The sequence below is a fragment of the Corticium candelabrum genome, chromosome 15 (genome assembly GCF_963422355.1).
Source record: "Corticium candelabrum chromosome 15, ooCorCand1.1, whole genome shotgun sequence".
NCBI classification, from domain to species: domain Eukaryota; kingdom Metazoa; phylum Porifera; class Homoscleromorpha; order Homosclerophorida; family Plakinidae; genus Corticium; species Corticium candelabrum.
In genome coordinates, this window is record NC_085099.1 from 5882125 (window position 1) to 5896732 (window position 14608).

The 14608-nt window shown below is 40.2% G+C and overlaps 1 protein-coding gene across 1 annotated transcript; it reads right to left on the reverse strand.

Annotated features, from left to right (window-relative positions):
• Positions 1 to 2090: 2090 nt before the first annotated feature.
• On the reverse strand, positions 2091 to 3710 carry LOC134191567 (uncharacterized). The gene is made up of 3 exons (XM_062660188.1): positions 3519 to 3710; positions 2222 to 3230; positions 2091 to 2164 (listed from the first exon to the last, which is right to left on the reverse strand). Exons 1-3 carry the CDS (start codon positions 3708 to 3710, stop codon positions 2091 to 2093), a joined length of 1275 nt encoding a protein of 424 aa, XP_062516172.1.
• Positions 3711 to 14608: the final 10898 nt, after the last annotated feature.

The window sequence follows — 14608 nt, forward strand, 5'->3', positions numbered from 1 at the left end:
ACTTTCCATCAAGTCTCCGTCATTTCAATTGTCAATCAATCAATCAATTAATCAATCTATCTGTCGATCAATCAAGCATAGACTATTATGACATCACATTGCATTAACAGACTGTGAATAAACATGCAAAGTTGTTAAGTAACTACTGATCTTGTGGCTTCATCCTGAATTAACCTTGTTGTAGTTCCAAGGTTTTCGCAACTCTACTCACCAACGAATCTGATTTCATTTAAAGCTGTTGAAAAATAGAGCGTTGCAAAGGCAAATGACGTACAATCTGTGCCCTGCATATTAGAGCAGATGACACCAGCAACCAGGGCGGACACAAGGGCAGCTTGGCCGAGGGCGCCCGCATAGTTATTTATCTGTTCCAGATAATTCTTCGCAGACCAGACCATGTCATGCGGTGGCTGCACTCACCTGGGTAGGCCCTCTCCTCTCCCTCACTGAGTCGGCTCTCCCGGTTGGTTTCTCAAAGACAAGAACATGGCATTCAGTACATATACCTAAGGTCCTTCTACCATGGCCACTGAAGTAGAACAATTGCATTCAGGTATGTAAAGAGTCAAATCGCAGTCATATCTTCAGCCTAGTATTGCACTGCCGGGGGAAACACGTGCCCCAGGTTCCCCATCCTGTATCCGCCTCTGGCAACTTTAATACTCTAGGGTATTCAAACGCTCGATCCCTAATTAGCCTGAAAATGAATGGTCAACTCACGTTCTGCGCAGTTGACATGTTACTGATGTCTAGTCTAGGTTGAGCAGCGAGTCTCCTCTGCATGATGTCCGACTTTCTAGTCTTCGTCTCGATCGCGACATTACACACATACTAAAAACACACACGGTGCGATTCTATATCAACCTTCCTCTATTTCGTGCTTGCGATTCCGTTCACTTCTCTACCGTTCCGTAGCCTCGTCCCCAGGCTAGAACTCTGCACAGGCATTCGCCTCGCTCCTCCGTGCAGTGCTCGCGCGTGACATGACTACTATGGTGTATTTTCCCGGGCAAAGAATGAACAAATCAGCTGTAGTTATATCTATTTGTTCAGGCTTATTGTGACATAAAAGCAATGAAAGTGGTTGGATGCGGCTGTAAGCATGCAATTGCCAACACAAAGGAGGATAGAACTTTTCTCAAATGAAATCTCGTTACTGCATTGCCCAACAGCCCTGATGGATACTCACTCAACACTATGCATGGAACATCTGCAGGGTTACTAATTCAACAAAGTTTGTCAAGGTTATATTACGTCACCAATCTGATTGTTATATGTAGGCCTGTGGACACAAGAGTTGAGATTACTGTATAACAAGCCATCACAACAGAGTCATTTATTTAAACTTAATATTGTATCTTCATATACCAGTTATCTATATGTAACCATTAACTAATTGTAAACATATCATACTACTTTAGCAGGGTACGTCGTTTGTGTATTCGATAGTATGGTAAACATTTGATTGATCGAGGACTTATAAGAACTTTGCGGTCAAGATTTGTCTAATTAATGAATGGTATAAAAACTTTGAGACATATTAGCTTTAATATTGTACTGAGAGTAATGTATTACAATCATTTTGATAATTTTACATTCTTATACCTACACTTTGTGAAAGAGTTTGCCACAACTAAATAATATACATGCGTGGCCTATTTGGCATATGGTCGATGCAGAATTGCTTTCTATCACATGCAAAAAAATGGGTCTATAAATCAACAGTTTGAATTTATGTTGTTTTTACATTTATATTAATTAAAAGACATTACCGCTATACCATAGCCGAGCCGAGAGTGCTACGTTATATGTTCGTATGACCAAATCAAAATTCCAATCGAGTCTTTAATGGTATATACGCTAAGCTACATCATGCACTCTCATGCCATTGACTACTAACAACAAATGTATTCTCCTACCTGCAGTATTGTAATCTATATGTTCTCTAAAGATTTAAGTTGCAAAATAACTTGACCGAACGAATGTCTGTCTGATGGTCTGGGTGATCAGCAGTTTTTTTATAATCGCTACTAACGGCTGTGGACAATCTCGAGGAATTGCAGGTCTTGCGTTCGCAACTACGGCGTCGGTCACTTCATAATCGAATTCGTATTGATCGAAGGGAAATTGTCTTGACCAGATTTTCCACAACACAATTGCAAAACTGCAAATACAGTAACAATGTCATTATTTAGCTGTCTATATTTTTAAACTGTAACACCTGTGTCTACTGCAGTATCATATGGTTCTCGAAGAGTCAATTCTGGAGCTCGCCATCTCGCAGTTCCAACACCTGCGAAAGATAAACCTTCTTGTGGGGGAAGTAGAGAAATTTGTTGGGAATTTGACCGATCCTGGTGTCTAATCTTTTGTTTATCGTTTTGTGAAACGTTACGGGTAACGTCCCTGCCTAGACCGAAATCAGCCACTTTAACAATCCAGTCTTTGCTTACCAGTAGATTATCGCTTTCCAGATCTCGATGTATTCGAGGCGGTTCCAACGTGTGAAGAAAATGCATACCTCTTGCTGCATCCATGGCAAAGGATAACTTACACTCATAGTCGATATCAATAGATAAATCGTATAGTACATTTCTTAGAGATCCGCTCTCCATATATTCCATGACAAGAAAAGGAACGTCTCCAGGTTGTGACTTTCCTGCTCCAATAAAGAGAACGATATTCTTGTGTCTTACAGTTCTCATAAACATTATCTCCGTTTTGAAGTCTTCTATAAACTTGGGTAAACCGACAGCCACCATCTTCTTTACAGCTACAGTGATATTTCTGTAGAAAGCTTTGTAAACGCTTTCAGATGCACCCGATCCAAGTTGTTCTTCTGACGGTACTTCGTCTTCATCTATTTGCCATACATCTATTAACACATCTACTTGTCTCTGTAAAACGCGTTCTTTGAATTTCCTTCGTTGAAGCATTAAAAGGAAGGCTGTTGTACCAACCGAAACTACTCCAACGAATATGACAATTCCTGCTCCTATGAGAAAGTGGGTAGGATATCTGCATGTAGAACCGGTAAAGCCGATGTAGCACTGACAAGCAGGTTGTAGAATTCCTCTACTAAGATCGGGTACACACTTGCCGCGTTGGCAAGGGTTGACATCACAAACCGCGCACTCACTAATGTTGCGAGCTCCGACGTTAATGGTCGCTATCCCGTTTGGACACGAAACACAATTTGGATGAGAAAAAGCCGTCTTCCTGCAATATCCCTTTTTACAATAATTTCAAGGTCCGTCTGACATGTTAGATGACGTCAAGCCAGCGGGACAGCTGACTGCTAAGTATTTGATATTTACCTTAATTGAGTCAAACATGACTAGAAATCCGTTCCAGTAGACAGTTTTGAATAATTTTTCGTCAATTGCACTCGACCGGCTTTAAAGTTTGGTTGCATGTGATGGCGTAAGTAGAAACCACATTCTGAGATGTATAACGAACATCCACATTTTTACATCTTCCGAATTGCAACCTAAACCTCGGATTTTATTGCAATTTACGCTGATAAGCAGTTGACCCGGTGTCGAGGCAGCAGAATAATAACAATACGACGTGTCTGAGAGATCGGGTCCTTCATTGACAGCTTCAACTTCAGACCATTCGTCTGTGTCGACATTAAACACCCATAGATCATGTAAACATTTATAGAAAGCATCGATTCCACCAAATCCGTGCATTCTTGACACCACCATGACAGCTGCGTGATTAGAGCGTGCGCTAGGTCGAACAGACCGAGAGATGTTTTTGTCGACTTGTGTCCACTTTGCTGTTGGCTGAAGCTGTAGTATCCACATTTCATTTATTAAAGCCTTATCCAATATTTCACCCAATATGGCTGCAGTAGTTGAATTTTTACCACGAAAGACATGCCGGAACGGTTTATCGAAGGTGTTGAGTTCAATACATTCCACAAGTTGTCGGAAGTATTATAGATGCAGGCTTCCAATTTTCTGTACTTCTGGAAGGAGAAACGATACCGAAGAACAACACAACAGCAGCTACCCATCCTAACGCTGGCATCGTAAGATAGATGATATTGTTAATCTAAGTCACTTCCTTTTACTTTAAGCGTCTACTGCGTTGTTGCTTCATATTCCATATAATTCCACTTGAATGTGAGTCAGAAAATCGACCCACTAAGCTTCCTTAAACAGTCAATTGGTTTTCCTTCAAAACGTAAGTACATTTACTTCTAGCCGACAAGACAACGCGTGGATGCGGCCATTTTGTCCAAAACCATTCTCTGTTTTTGCAGGCAAATATCCAAACGCTTGTTCTACCATCACAGAAATCGGTTATAAAGACAGTAATTTTTACCTGAGTTTGAACAACGGTAGAAACTACTTTCTCGTAGCAATCATTAGAAAGTTCTCCTGCAACAGTTTGTATCACAAACTTGTTTTGTTTCAAGTCACAATTTAATACTTGTGTGCCAACGATGTTAAAGGCAAGGTAAGTATTAGTTTCTTTTATAAATGCACATGCAAAGGTCTTTCCAGTTTGTCTACTTGATAAGAAACGCAACTGACTGAAATTTGTTTTTGCAATCGTCCAACGTTTGTTCTCAAATTTCCATAAAGTGGTTTGAGGAGGGACATAAAGAACAAGACCATTGAAATACGAGCAAGCCAACTATAAATATCGGCGACGGATAGTTGAATGAAAGTTACTGTCAAAATTAATCGTTTCGTATCTTTCCGTGCCTTCTCGTTCTACACATCGCACTTCATTGATCCTTCCATTTTCCAAATAAAATGTGTTAGACAAGATTAAAGCAGACTGCTTACAACGGCAGTTAGTCTCTGGCTGATGAATAGAAACTCTGGCAACGTCTGTCGTGAGATAGTTACCTAGTATAGTGGTGAAACGTAGCCAGCTAACAAAGGTACCGTCTACTCGTGGTTGCTGCCATTTGATCAAGACTGGGTCAAACAGTCACGCTTTGATTGAGTCAGAAGAACAGCTAGTATTGAGGTCTCCAAACACTAGAATTTTAAAACATAGTTTGACCATTAACGGTTTACTAGTCGTTGGCTGAAATTCATCACTGTCCACTCTTTGCCACGAGTTGCTCTCTACAGTGTACAACCAGCTTTCAAAAATTGGAACCTTGTGAACTGTACGCGAAGTAATTCTGTTACCTCCGGAGATCAATAAATGTTGCTGCTCTTGATTACAAATCTTGACACTAAGCTATACGTCCATAATTTACTACTCGCGGTTCATGGATTGCCCAACTATAGAAAGATTGCCACCCTTGTGTATTAATTAACACCCAGATAAGCAAATCCGGTTTTGCTATTTGTCTTTATATTTTCAGCTGATCGCGTCGTTCTTGAACCGCTCTTATGGCTTTCTTTAGTTTCTCCATTGACTCTTTGAACTGATAAAAATAGATAGATGATGAGCGTTAGCATCACTTGCTTTCCACGTTTCTTTGCCAATGGTTGAAATCAAGACTTGATGTCGACTTTTGTTATCGTCAAATCTACCGGCACTATCTCTCTTATTACGCTGATCTGAACGAAGATACACGCAGTGCAATGTTTTATAGCTAATTCCCGACTTGAGTTGTTGCGTTGAAGGAGGTCGTGAGCTTGGCTGTGAATCGCAAATGAGAAAGAAATGAAACCTTCGGTCAAACAGTTGGTTATATATGTACGAGAGAATGATGATTTAATAGCAATCACCTATTTAATCAAGCTCTTGCTCTCATGTTGAAAATTCATTTCAGTTATAGCTAACAGTAAAGGTATAGCTTCCTTTGTATGCGATTAGATTATCTATAGTGGAGAAGTTTTGACAAATTTTAATTTCAAATCGTTGTTTTCGAAACACAAATGCGACCTCTTTGTATGTTGCATGAAAACTCCTAGAAAAGTGGGTAGATATAACTTAAAGAAAGAAGCGCAGATAATGGCACGTGCATGCTTTACTCTTGTTATCAACGATAATTTCGTTTGTCAACTAAAGCAAGATTGTCATTTTCTCTAAACGTTTGCTCTAGGTCTGAGTGTTTTTGCGATGTGCAAATAGAATTAATTATTGATAAATTGATTAAATCAGTGCAACTGAAAGCATTGTTATAATGCGGTTTCAAAAGAAATCAGACTGATGTATTGAGAATCAAGACAATGTTACGAGATTAGAGCTAATTCAATGAGTTTTAGTGTTTTAAATTAGACCATTAATTTGTTATTAATAAATAAACATTTAACAGTATTGTCAAAAATGCTGTTACTCTAACTGCCTCTAGATATTAATTTTTGTAGAGCATTTACATTCTATCGTCAAGTGTGTATTCACATATGGCATAAGTTGTGTTAGATCAGTCATTCTAAAAATAATATTAATTGATATAAATAACTAAATACTGTACACATTCTTTTGTGTTGTGTTGACTGCCGTACGTTACTGAAATGTTTAATGAATTGAGAGAACAACTTCATAAAGACAGACAGACTGGAGATTGACAAACAGACTGAATGGATATGGCTCGCAGACACACTGGAATCATATAGTCAAAGTAACACAAGCAAACTAATAAACAGGTTAACAGATAAACATACCAGCAAATATAAAGAATTACTTATCATCAAAAAATGGGTAGCTACGTGATTGTGTGTGAAGAAGTTGGAAGGAAAGTGTTGATGAGATCTACACTGTAGTCTAGTATACGTAATACTGTCTAAATAGTCAGTGTGGCTAAACTCTGTTTATGTATCTAAATCATTTGAGAAGTGTAGTTTCAAAGATTTGTATTGAATTCCTATTGTAATATTATTGATATGACAACAACACGTGCAGTTGATCGTTACTCTACTCATTGCATCAGTGCATGCACAACTTGTCTAGTGCAACGTACGTATAGTCAGCATTGCTTTTGCAGTCTAGTCTCTGACAAACACACGGTGTAGAGTGTCATCATTGTTGTTTCCATTACCGTCACACTCAAATCGATCTAAGTCGGGTGCAATTGACCAATGGTAGGTAGAAGCAGTGTAAAAAGGAAAGCCTGTAAATCCTGCTGTTGGATGACTAAACTCTGGCCATACAATATTGGTTGCATCTGGAAGGTGTGCTGTGTGTCCAGCCAACTTTTCAGTGTTTGAGCTAAAAGACAATCAAATATTAAAATTGATTTTTAAATTACATTTTAGACAAGATACGAACCTCCAGTCTGACGCAGAGAAATGCAACATTCCATCATAAGCAGTTTGAATAATATTTCTGTTGATCGTTTTAAAATGCATGACTCGATTATGGTTGGTTGTTGTACAGTAAAATCTCAACTCTTGAGCCCACCTACAAATAACGACCAAATTGGTCACGTGACATAACTTTGGCATACATCTCGTATTACCCTGGAGATATTCCCAAGTTGTCGAGCAGTTGATGTGAGTATCCATCAGGGCTGGTTGGCAATGCAGTAACGAGATCGTAATTAGTTCTATTTTTGTGTTTGTATGCATAGAGAAGCATCCAACCACCTCCATCCGTTTGCATGTCACAATAAGCCTGCATATACATGTATATAATAGATGGCTTCATTATTACTGTAATTTGTTAGCCTCGTCCCCAGACTCTCTCGCGCTAGCCTTGCCCGTTGCCCGTCCAGAAATTCCAGGCGCGAGAGAGTCTGGTATCATCCCGCCTATTTCCTGCCATCTCTCCTTACTAACTGCTGATAAGTGAACCACTAAGTGGTACCCCAACGTCATCAAGTGTCTACCCCAACGTCATCAAGTGTCACCCCCAACGTTATCAAGTGTTACCCCCAACGTCGTCAAGTGTCCCGTAACTTCAAAATCAAATTAGCGTTAGGACTAATCCAATAAACACACGGGATGCTACGACCATTGTTTGGAGTTTGTGGCATACCCAGGACTTGCAGACAACTGAAGCATGTTGAAAAGGTAAGTCTATGGAATGTTGGTGACGGGTGTCGTGTCTAGGCTTTTAGTCTGAGATCTCCAATGGCGGAGTGATGACCTGCTACGTAGTTCACACGCGCATCTCCTATGCGGCCATTAGCGTTTGCGCGCAGACTAGACAGTTCAGGAGCGGCGGAGCGACTCGCAAGTTGGGGAGCTTGAAAGGACATCGGAGTACATGAACTCTATACAAGGGTACTGTTTGCTTCAGAACCGTATAGAGAGCTCTGGTTTGCTTCCAAAGTAGAGGTTCTGCAAGTTGGGGAAAGCTTCCCCCACAGCCGTCACGGATACGCCCCCTGTCAGACTCTGTAGCAAAAAGCGGGCAATGACAAAGGAAGGGGTTGATTTTGACATGAAACTACCGTCTATACCCTTCGAGAAGTCTTCAAGTATGAAAACAAATACATCTTTTTGCGAAAGAATAGCCGTGAAAGCTTCAAGTTGACCTTCCAGACCGTAGTTTCATGTCAAGATCAACCCCTTTCCTAGGGATTGCGCGCTTTTTGCTACAGAGTCTAGTCTGCGCGCAAACGCTAATGGCCGCATGTGAACTGCGTAGAAGGTCAGCACTCCGCCAATTGTAGATCTCAGACTACAAGCCTACATACACCCGTCACTAACACTCCATAGACTTACCTTTTCAACATGCTTCAGTTGTCTGCAAGTCCTGGATATGCCACAAACACCAAACAATGGTCAAAGCATCCCGTCTGGTACAGTATATATAAAGCTAATTTAATTTTGAAGTTACGAGACACTTGATGACGTTGAGGTACCATTTAGTGGTCCACTTATCAGCAGTTAGTAAGGAGAGATGGAAGGAAGTAGACGGAATGATACCAGACTCTGGAATTGTCATACGGGCACCGGACAAGACTAGCGCGAGAGAGTCTGAGAACGAGGTTAGTAATTTGTACCTGAAATGAAGAGTTAGATCCTGGTGGTTGTATCCAGTAAATACCGTTTCCTTCAACTCCTTGCTGCTTGATGTCTTTGCATGATGCTCCAGGGTAGGATTGTCTTGAGCCTTTTACTTTAGAACATGCCTACAACAAACAGTATTAACACCTTAAGTGTGCACACACACACCTGTCCTCGGGTCCTGTTTACAGCTGCCACATATGCGGTCACGTCACGCAAACCCATATATATTAAAGGAAACAAATCTAGAAAAATCTGTCAGTTGTAACATTTATGAACTGAAAGTCCTCCTCGACTTCGAAGACACACACACACACACACACACACACACACACACACACACACACACACACACACACACACACACACACACACACACACACACACACACACACACACACACACACACACACACACACACACACACACACACACACACACACACACACACACACACACACACACACACACACACACAATTGTTACTACCAACTACTAACATCTAGAGCCAAGCTTTGGTTGAGAAGCACGATGTCTTGTTGAAGCTGAGCTGTGATTTGTTTCAGTTCCACGTTATCTTCCTATAAATTTATCTCAATTAAAGTCTCTATGGGACAAAAGAGTTGTTGACCTTCAATTTAATCCTTTCTTCTCCTTCATTCTGCAAAACAAAAGAAATAAATATTTTAAGTATGTAGACACAGCATGCACATTTTGTGTTGTGCATGCCCCCTACATTAAGGATTTCCACGGCGTTTGATATCCTACTGTAGTCTAAGTTGAAATGCTGTATACATACGTATACGGTTCCATTTGCTGAAGTACAGTTGTAACACGTACATGACGTCGCTTGCTTGTACCTGTGTTTTTTGTGACATATCTTTCAGAATATCGCACGGGGCATAAAGTATATGCCACATTTGCTAGGTTTGTGTAGCTACTTCTCCCCCCTTCCACTTTCGGTCGACGGGGAGGGGCTGGCTACGTTCTCCGGGGTCCCGCATTTTCATACTTCCGGAAAGAAAGTGCTTCTCGCCGGAAGTATGAAGGCGGAAAGAGTGGCTACGCGACACTGTAGCTACAGTTTACTAAAGACGTCGACTTTATCTGCATTCTATGCAACTGTGCAACTCTAGTAGATACACACTCAAGTAACTTTACAGATTTGGACGTCAACGTGAACATCTAATTAGATATATATATATATATATATATATATATATATATATATATATATATATATATATATAGGAAGAATCATATATTATTTCTTCAAGTACAACTATACATAGATGTCTAGACCACTAAATAAAAGACAAGCCAGTTAAGTCATCACAAACTAAACATAAACGATCTAAAACTAAACGAGCGTTAAATTTCCACAGACACACAGATAACTGTTCGTGTAGCTGGCACACAGACTGGCTGGTAGTAATGTTGCGGTGGTATACACACACACACACACACACACACACACACACACACACACACACACACACACACACACACACACACACACACACACACACACACACACACACACACACACACACACACACACACACACACACACACACACACACACACACACACACACACACACACACACACACACACACACATACCATTTACAGTCAACGTCAACATCTAACTAACTAATAATTTTATACGTACCCACATACAGCACTGCATTCCAAGCTTGCCAACAAGTCTTCAGTGCATTTCACAATTGGAGTCCTCTGGAATTTTTGACATAGCTTGTCAAAGAAAAGTTGCATGCAGAGGCGTAGGAATGGCATCAGGTTGGGGGAACCTCAATGCGGCAAGTGTAGCCTTGTGTACCCAATCTAGACATCTGCGCGCAAGTGTAGCTTTTGCTCTGCTGTCTATTGCAGCTCCTCGTTTTCGTTCACTTGTAGTTCGTTTTCACGATGACATATTGTATCTAGATGTAGTGACCATAGGCTGCTGATTGGAGGGCCGTGGTCCCCGTGACCTCCTTGGTTCCTACGCCTATATATATATATATATATATATATATATATATATATATATATATATAGGGTATGCACAGAGTTGGCAAAAATTTTCTGTTGCCAAGAGCTTATGTCAAGGTGTTTTCACTCTGATATTTCTAGAGTAAGAGTTGATCTTTTTGTTTGCCTTGGTAATAGAGAGTATGACTAGAAGACAGTCGCTTCCATACCTTCGATAGGCACGCTATACCTACAGTGACTGGTCAAAGTCATCTTGACTAAGTTTTGGTTGTTCAAAAAAGTCTTTGTCCCAAAGTGTCACTTCAATCCTGAGTTATATGTATATCAGTAACGTCATCGATTTTAAAGTTTCATGCGTTTCGAATAGCTATTAGAATGGGCAAAGGCAAGGAGTTGACCCCTAAAGAGCGTTATATGATTGTTGGCATGGCAAAGAGGGGAAATACCATCACCAAGATAGAAAGACTCTAAGAAGATCAAGAAGCGCTATTGCAACAACCCTGAAAAGGTATCGTCAACGAGGAAGCCTTTCAGACAAGAAAGCCTTTCAGACAAGGAACCGTACGGGAAGACCATCCAAGACAACGCCCAGAGACCATGCGTCATCAGTTGGTAAAGTTTGTGAAAGAGAACCGGAGGACATATCGCAAAACGATTGTCTCAGCTTTGGCAACAGCAGATCCAAAAGCTATTAGTGAGAATTAAGACAACAAGAAGACTAAATCGTTAGGGTACAGAGTCTTTTTGTCTACGGTTCCTTGCCGAAAATAATTTCTCTAGAATCAATCTTGCAGGTGTAGTAAACATGCATCATGGTATTTACATACGGGTAGGAGCCTAGATTTGGTTGAGGAAGCACACATTTTCGAGGACGTGGCTCTGCATAATTAAGGCTCAATGCATTATTAATTAATCATATATATGCATGCTACAGCAAAAACAAGAAATCAACATTAACAGGTCACTTGACAGCAGGAAAAGTTGAAGGAGTACGTGCCCCCAATTCATGCCCCCTGGTTCCTACGTCTATGCAGTGCAAGACCATCTAGACGGCCTTGACTCATTGTAAATAGAATAAGAATTTTAAGTCTCTCTAGAACACTGACTGTTCTCTCACATGCACATAAAGTGACCGAGCAAGAACATGTAAACTTTTAGAAAGATTTTTCTGCCAATTAGATCCTGCAGTGAATGAAAGCACTCGTGATGAAAGGACAGTACATGCAACAAGAATAACAATAATAATAATAACAATAATAGCAAATAATATATTTTCTCTCGCACCCAAATAAGGTACAGTTCCCACTTAGAGCAGACATACGGACAAACTGCATACACACCACTATTATCCATTCACTACAATAGAATATCTATTCATACTCATTGTTGCTGGAATGTGGAGTTTAGTGGTGTGTAAATTAATATAATAATTAATAAAAACATATGGCGTTTTATGTATTAATGCTCTCGCTGCTATCAAGTGAGCATGCAGAGTTTGGAAACCTCGCTGCCTGCCCTTTGAAATACGCCTCAGGTTGTAAAGCTCTCAGTCTTCTGGGCGTATGTTACTTCCTGTCATTTAATTCATTAATGAGATTTTGGGAGGAGCTATATTTAGTGCATGTTAAATGCCAAAGGCGCTACTAACTGTCCTCTCTGTCAACTGTAACTCAAAGTAAAACCCTGGAGCATGGTGAGACTCTAAATGGTGAACTCTTGTTTGCGACGGGGCTTCCTGTAGACGTACGTGATTTCAAGCACTAACCTAGTGAATTCTAATATGGCCTCTATTGATCATGCATGCATAATGGCACGCGTTGGATGTTACTAGCCAATCTCCAGACTTCCGAAGAACTCTATTTCTGAAACGCACTGTAGGCTAGGCTTTGCGAAATTCGTACGTGGTACCTTCACTTTCTCTTCCAAGTCCGACACCTAGACACATAGCGTATGGAGACGAGATTAGGATCTAGAGACATAGACATACGGTGTCAGAATTGTATACGTACCGCTCGGAACAATGTAGTTACGACACAATCCAGGTCGTTTGCGAAACACACTGCCAACAGCATCTACAACAAATGCAAGCCTGTGTACATAAAGCTTTCTCCATACACGATCGCATCACATCTAACTAGCCTCTAATTAGAAGAACGTGTCTAGAGTCTAGATACTTACTAGAAGCAAAGTGGAACGACAAAGAAATCCCAACATGCTTCTCCTCTTCTCTCACGCGGTACTATAGCTATCACGGTAATGGTCGACAACACGAGCACAGTCTATTGAATTTAGCTCTCCATTCGCGTTCAGTTGACCGACAGAATTTACAATAGTGGCTCAGACAGTCGGGGGCGTAGGGTGTAACGTCTTTGGTAGGCATTCATCAATGCGCATACCGTAATTATTCTAATTGCAGCACTTTCCTTAGTGAAGCGTCAGCTGGTGCAATGACAGTATTTTCTAGGCTTTAATTAGAGAACCTTTCAAAACAGAATTATTTTTAGAGGCGTTTAACTATAATATTTATCTAGAATCATTGCAAAACAACTAAGTAACAATATGTCTTGATTGATTGGCTAAATGGCGTCTCGCTACTGTATCCTGCAACATTTTCTAGATGGTAATTGAGGAACAGCTTTATTTGAAGATTTGTAAAGCACATGTTAGGGTGCATCTAACACGTTTTCCTGTTTTTCTAGTAGTGTAGTATCTTGCATTCGACAATCGAGTCAAGAATTAATTAAAGAACTTTAATTACCTAACCACCCCTCTATCAGTAAGTGAGGCGCCTTATGAAACCCTAATTATTTTTACACTCCAATTGGAAAACCATTTAAATAAGATTGATAATTAATTTAATTTGTGTATGTGTAAACTATTCAGGCGTTGTTGCTAATTTCCGTTTATCCACGCTTCTGATGGTATTTCAGCGTCTTCGCCTCTAGATACTGTAGTAGACCTTCGCCTTGATGGTTGTTTCTTGTGTGTGTGTGTGTGTGTGTGTGTGTGTGTGTGTGTGTGTGTGTGTGTGTGTGTGTGTGTGTGTGTGTGTGTGTGTACATATATATATATATACATATATTTTCTTTTTTGCTTATATATGTTATATTCTTCTTCTATGCACACTACCCCAAACTGCCCCAGACTACCCCAAACTACCCTACCCACCCAGTCCCTAAACATAACTACATTACAGTGACAGGAATATATATATATATATATATATATATATATATATATATATATATATATATATATATATATATACATATATATATATATATACATATATATATATATATATATATATATATATATATATATATATATATATATATATATATATATATACATAGAGAGAGAAAGAGAGAGATTTTAAGCAAATCGAGGCTAGGACACTGGTGGTACGTGCTCGTGACCATGCTTCCGTCATTCCCGGATGTTTAATCCTCAGCGATGCCGATTGAACATCCGGGAATGACGGAGGCGAGGCGAGACTGGTCACGAGTATAACATGTTTCCCCGTTTGGGAAATTTTCTTCTAAGTGAATTGATCTATCAAAGTCATTGGACCACCACTCACTGCATGTAACATCACTCAAAACGATGCCTGCCTGACGTCAGAAGTCTAGCTAGCTAGAGTGACCACGTCTAGACGAATGTGCACAGTGAAAGGAAACATTACGAAAGTGTTTAAGCTGCCGCTTCCAGTTCTCCAGCCACACCGCAGCCTTT